This window comes from Prenolepis imparis, unplaced genomic scaffold, assembly GCF_030444845.1.
Source record: "Prenolepis imparis isolate NDT839.2.m4 unplaced genomic scaffold, iyPreImpa1.0 SCAF_214, whole genome shotgun sequence".
NCBI classification, from domain to species: Eukaryota; Metazoa; Arthropoda; class Insecta; order Hymenoptera; family Formicidae; genus Prenolepis; species Prenolepis imparis.
In genome coordinates, this window is record NW_028141372.1 from 55338 (window position 1) to 61402 (window position 6065).

Genomic DNA, 6065 nt, shown 5'->3' on the forward strand with positions numbered 1-6065 from the left:
TTTGTCTACTCATACAAGAGATGCTACTGGAAGATATGTTGTACGTCTTCCTCTAAAATCAAATCCTTCACTTCTGGGTGATTCAAAACAAAAGGCACTATGTTGTCTCAATAGATTATTTCAACGATTTACTTTAAATCCCAAGTTTCAAGAACTCTATGTTGATTTCATAGAAGAATACAAAACATTGGGTCATATGATGTTAGCTGATATTTCCGGAAATAATAATTCTCCTATACACTATTTACCACACCATGGAGTTCTTCGAGAAAGCAGTCGTACCACAAAATTAAGAGTTGTTTTTAATGGGTCTAGCCGTACAAACAGTGGTTATTCTCTTAATGATCTGCTTCACGCAGGCGCAAAACTTCAGACAGATATTTCAGATATTCTTATATGGATTCGTACACATCGATTTCTTTTTTCTACAGATATAGTTAAAATGTTTCGACAAATTGCTCTTAATCCTGACGATTGGGATTTACAAAGGATATTGTGGCGAGGTTCTGAAAATCAACTGGTAGCTTTTAGACTCACAACTGTAACTTATGGACTTGTCTGTGCTCCGTTTCTTGCATTACGAGCATTACAACAATTAGTAACCGACGAAGGTCATCATTTTCCTAAGGCTGTTATTCCTTTGACAAAGGGAAGATATGTTGATGATATCTTTGGAGGAGCGGATTCAATTTCGGAAGTTAAAGAGATTGTCAATCAACTTATTCAATTATGTGCAGCGGGTGGATTTCCTTTAGAAAAATGGAGTAGTAATTGTAGAGAGATTCTGCCAATGTCGATGTCGGGTGAAGAATGTGAAGAATCGTCATCTGCTGTGGAAATTGAATCTACACTTTGCAAGATATTAGGTCTTATTTGGAGACCCGACTCGGACACGTTTCATTTTTCAGCTTTACCAACATCTACTACAAAATATACTAAAAGAATAATTTCTTCTGAAATCGCAAAATTATATGATCCATTAGGACTTATCGCACCTATTCTCATAACAGCCAAAATCTTTCTTCAAGAACTCTGGTTAAGAAAGATTGAATGGGATGAACCTCTTTCTCAAGACATGCAATATCGTTGGGAGAATTTTAGAAAACAACTTCAGCATCTAGATCAATTAGCAATTCCTAGATGGTTTGGTTATGTTCATTCCAGTACTTCTGTTGAAATTCATGGATTTTCAGATGCATCAGAATTAGCCATGGCAGCTGTGATTTATATAAGAATTTCCAGTAACGATGGTAAAATATCTACTCAACTGATTTGTTCCAAGACAAAGGTTGCACCAATTAAACGGCTTACGATTCCACGTCTTGAACTTGTTGCGGCTTTGTTATTAGCGCGATTAACTGTACATATTTTAAAAGCACTAGCACTTTCTGACGTATCGGTGTTTTGTTGGTCTGATTCATCTGTAACTCTTTCTTGGATTTCGGTTCATCCAACCAAATGGAAAGATTTTGTTCGTAATCGTGTATCTACTATACAAGAATTATTACCTTATGGATCTTGGCATTTTGTTCCTGGGAAAGAAAATCCTGCGGATTGTGCATCTCGTGGTTTAAGGCCAGATCAATTAATTAAATTTGATCTATGGTGGAAAGGACCAAATTGGCTTTCTGAGTCTCCATCATCTTGGCCTTCTTTCAAGTGTAAAGAGTTACCGGAAACTGGTTTGGAAGAACGATCCAGACAAGTCATGATTGCTGTCACCCATCAACCTTTATACTGGGAATTGTTGGATAAGTACTCTTCACTCATGAAATTATTACGAATTACTTCTATTTGTCGCAGATTTATTCGTTGTCTCCGTAGAGAATCACAATCAACACTGATTAAACATCCCATAACACCCATGGAAATCGAGAAGAGTCGTAATTTTTGGGTACGAATTGTACAACAAGCATGGTTTTCGAACGAGATTCGTATAATTTCTAATAGAGAGCATTTGCCTAAATCCAACCCTTTGATTCGCCTTACACCTTTTATCACGAGACCATGAAGGATTACTTCGTGTTGGAGGTCGTCTCCATAATGCACAGATAGAGTCTGACACAAAACATCCACTTATTATACCAAGAAGATCTTCGTTAAGTACTTTGATTATTGATGATGCTCACAAAAGGACGCTACATGGAGGTACTCAAGTTACTCTCGGTTTTTTACGAAGTTCATATTGGATTATCGGTGGAAGAGCACCTGTACGTTCTTACATCCTAAGATGTGGAAGGTGTGCACGGTATCGCGGAATTCGAGCGAAACAGCTCATGGGTCAATTACCATCATCACGTGTGACTCCAGCAAGACCTTTTTATAACACAGGTTTAGATTATGCTGGTCCCGTGATAATGAAGACTTGGAGAGGGCGAGCGGCAAAAACTTATAAAGGCTATTTAGCTATATTTGTTTGTCTCACAACATCAGCAATACATATAGAAGTAGTTACGGATTATACCACTGATGCATTTATAGCTGCCTATAAACGGTTTACTGGTAGAAGAGGTATATGTTCTACGCTACAAAGTGATTGTGGAACAAACTTTGTTGGAGCTGATGCAACTTTAAGACGTTTTTTCAAGTCATCTTCTAATGAATTACGTGACCTTGCCTATCTTCTCGCTAAAGATAACACTGAATGGAAATTCAATCCTCCATCAACCCCTCATTTTGGAGGAAAGTGGGAAGCAGCTGTAAAATCTATTAAATTTCATTTACAACGAATTTTAAAGGATACTATATTAACGTATGAAGAAATGACAACGATAACTGTACAAATAGAAGCAGTGTTAAATTCAAGGCCATTATGTCCTTTATCAGATGATGCATCTGACTATTCACCCCTGACTCCAGGACATTTTCTTATTGGAGAAGCACCAACTACATTACCGGAACCGAGTCTATTAACTGAAAAGACATCTTTGCTTTCACGCTGGCAATTACTTAAACAGAAAGTAGATCACTTTTGGTCAAGATGGTCTATAGAGTGTTTACAAAGGTATCAAGCCATTTCTAAATGGTATCACCCTTCGAATGAAATAAAGGAAGGATCCTTAGTATTAATTACGGATGAGCGTTACCCGCCAGGAAAGTGGCCCCTCGCAAGAGTCATACATTTACATCCAGGACCAGACGGTTTAACCAGAGTTGTTACAGTGAAAACTGCAAACTCTATTTACAAGAGACCTATAACAAAATTATGTATTATCCCAACTGATCCTGAAATTCATTCAACAAATCTATTGTTGAATGCGGGCGGAGAAAATGTATAGGAAAGTCTATTCGAATCTTTCATAGAGTGCCGTGAGAAAAGAAAAAGATCTGGTTGCTATGCAGCTGTTTATGGTGGTTCGTTTTATGTTTGAATCGACACGATGCGCATCGTACGGAAATATCAAGATCATCAGAGATACATCGAAATATATTTGGTTAATTACATATATCTGGTTAGGAAGGTCGACTTTGTCCAATTGGGGACATCATGTAAGTACATATCATGATAGTCGATACCTTCCATCAAGCCAATTATTTGAGGCTAGCCATAAGGTGATCAAACAAATTCTATCTTTGCCTTATGGTGATTAATATATCTTTGCCTTATGGTGATTTATATCTTTATCAAACAAATTCTATCTTTGCCTTATGGTGATTAATATATCTTTGCCTTATGGTGATTTATATCTTTATCAAACAAATTCTATCTTTGCCTTATGGTGATTAATATATCTTTGCCTTATGGTGATTTATATCTTTATCAAATTAATTCTATCTTTGCCTTATGGTGATTTATATTTTTATCAATCTAATCTTATCAAAGCTGATTAATATTTTCTCTGCCTTAAAAGGTGATAACTGAAAACTATAAAACTCTTATTCATATTTTGCCTTACGGTGATATTATCCATAATCATTTTTATCTTGCCTTACGGTGATATCATTTAATTCATATTTTAATTATATTTCCTAATTTCTTTAGAGACGCAGGAATTCTTTACAGATATATATATATATATATATATATATATCCTGGTTCCTGTTTTGAATCCTATAAATATTCTGGTTCCTGTTTCTAAGATGAAGACAACTCCTATATAACCTGTACTACATTCAGTCCTGTACATAATATGAAATAACGTCGTAAAACAAGGAAGGATTATACATAGCAAGAATATAAAAAGAATTGATATTAATCTTGGAATAAGAGTTAAGAAGTTACGTTCGGTACGTACAAAAATTACATTTTATTGTTATCGAACAGTGTTGCTATTGTAGAAAATCATTGTGTCAGATATTTCCATGTGATATGTGTCCTATTTGCACAAAATAAACTTTTGGAGATTGTGCTGGGACACTTAAAGTGAGAATTCTACAAGTGTTGTGAAACTGGCGAGTCAGAAAAAATCGAAGGTGTCTTCGGTGGTACAGTTTCTACGAAATCGTGAACTCGGTGTACAGAAACCCCAAACAAAAGATTTGGCCCATTTTATAGAAATTCATGAAGATATTTTAAGAACAACTGGCGGTTTATCTAAATGCTTCAGAGCACACAACAATATCAAATGCTTTCGACGTTGCTATAAAAGCTGTGTGGTTTACTTTAAAGGATCTGAGGACCCATCTCGTATTGGTCGAATGGATATGCCATCACCATCGGCATCATGCGAATCATCGGATTATGATTTTTCGGACCAAGATATTGAGGAACCATTATAATTTTTCAGACCGAGATATTGAGGAACCATATTCTCCCTAACCTGTCATGAAGGCAGTATGTAATACTTGTAAGTATTTATTTAAATAAATTAAAATATTTATAAATTAATAAAAAAAAATTTTCTGTTATGCAGAAGGGACCCCTTGCTGTCCCATAATGGTCCTCTACCGCCTCGCTGCCACCGCCCCACCACCTCGCAGCCGCTGCTCAACCGCTTGCCGCCGACGCATTAAAAATTTTTATATTTTGTATTTTAAATTTATATTGTTTATCTATTTATCTTATTATTTGTATTTTTCTTATATATTCATATTATATTATTATATTTTTTATATTTTTATATTATATTCATATTATATTATTATATTCTTATATATTCTTATATTTTAAATTTTAAATTCACATACACACACATTCACACGCACACACACACACACACACACACACACACACAAAATTATAAATATTACACATACCTATTTTATGAATAAAAAAAAAATTATTTTAAACATAAAAACACATATTTTACTTTAGAATAATTCCTCTCTTTCCTCCCATTTATATTAAGAATATTATTATAAAAGAATCATTATTATTAATATTGGAAAAAAATATTTAAAAAAAAAAAATCTCCTTCGCATGCGCCTCGCGCTATCTCTTTCTTCTCTCTCGCGCTATCTCTCTCACGGTTCCCAGCCTCGCGCTATCTGTCACTCTTTCGTGTACCTCGCCGCGACATATCTCTCCTTCACATGCGCTATCTCTTTCTTCTCTCTCACGCTACCTCTCAGTCTCTAGCCTGGCGTTTCCCCTTCCCCGTATGACGTCAGACCCCGCAAGGACCCCGCAACAAGTTATGTATGAGAGCTGCTTACGGGTGGGAGAAAGATGGAGAATGGAAATGCATGCAAAAATTACAATTAATAATTTAGACTTTAAAAACTCTTTATTTATATATTTTTTCTTACATATTATGGACTAAAAATTAAAGCTGCCAGCTCACAATCGATGAGTTGATGTTTATTGAAGGCGTCGCTAGCGCGTATTACATTTGATACTTCTTTAGGATTCTCGTTACATTGGACGCGATATTTGAAAATTGTGTAAATTTAACATCGACTGTCTCGGTAATTTTAACCAATCGATCAAAAGATACATCAATGCATGGATCGAGATCGAACATACGATGTAACGTCGATTCGATCATCATCATGCATACATTTGAAGATTCGAGACTTATGAGTTTGGCGTTGTTAATCGTATGAACTCGCATTGTTAGCGGTCCAACGCTTATAAAACTGTGGACATCATTAGACGCGTTCCGAAGAAAATTTTAAAGTATCAT

The 6065-nt window shown here is 35.5% G+C and overlaps 1 protein-coding gene across 1 annotated transcript; it reads left to right on the top strand.

Annotated features, from left to right (window-relative positions):
• Nucleotides 1-2762: 2762 nt before the first annotated feature.
• LOC145948023 (uncharacterized) lies at nucleotides 2763-3278 on the top strand. Its single transcript, XM_083057792.1, has one exon. It carries the CDS (start codon nucleotides 2763-2765, stop codon nucleotides 3276-3278), a length of 516 nt encoding a protein of 171 aa, XP_082913918.1.
• The last annotated feature ends 2787 nt before the right edge of the window (nucleotides 3279-6065 follow it).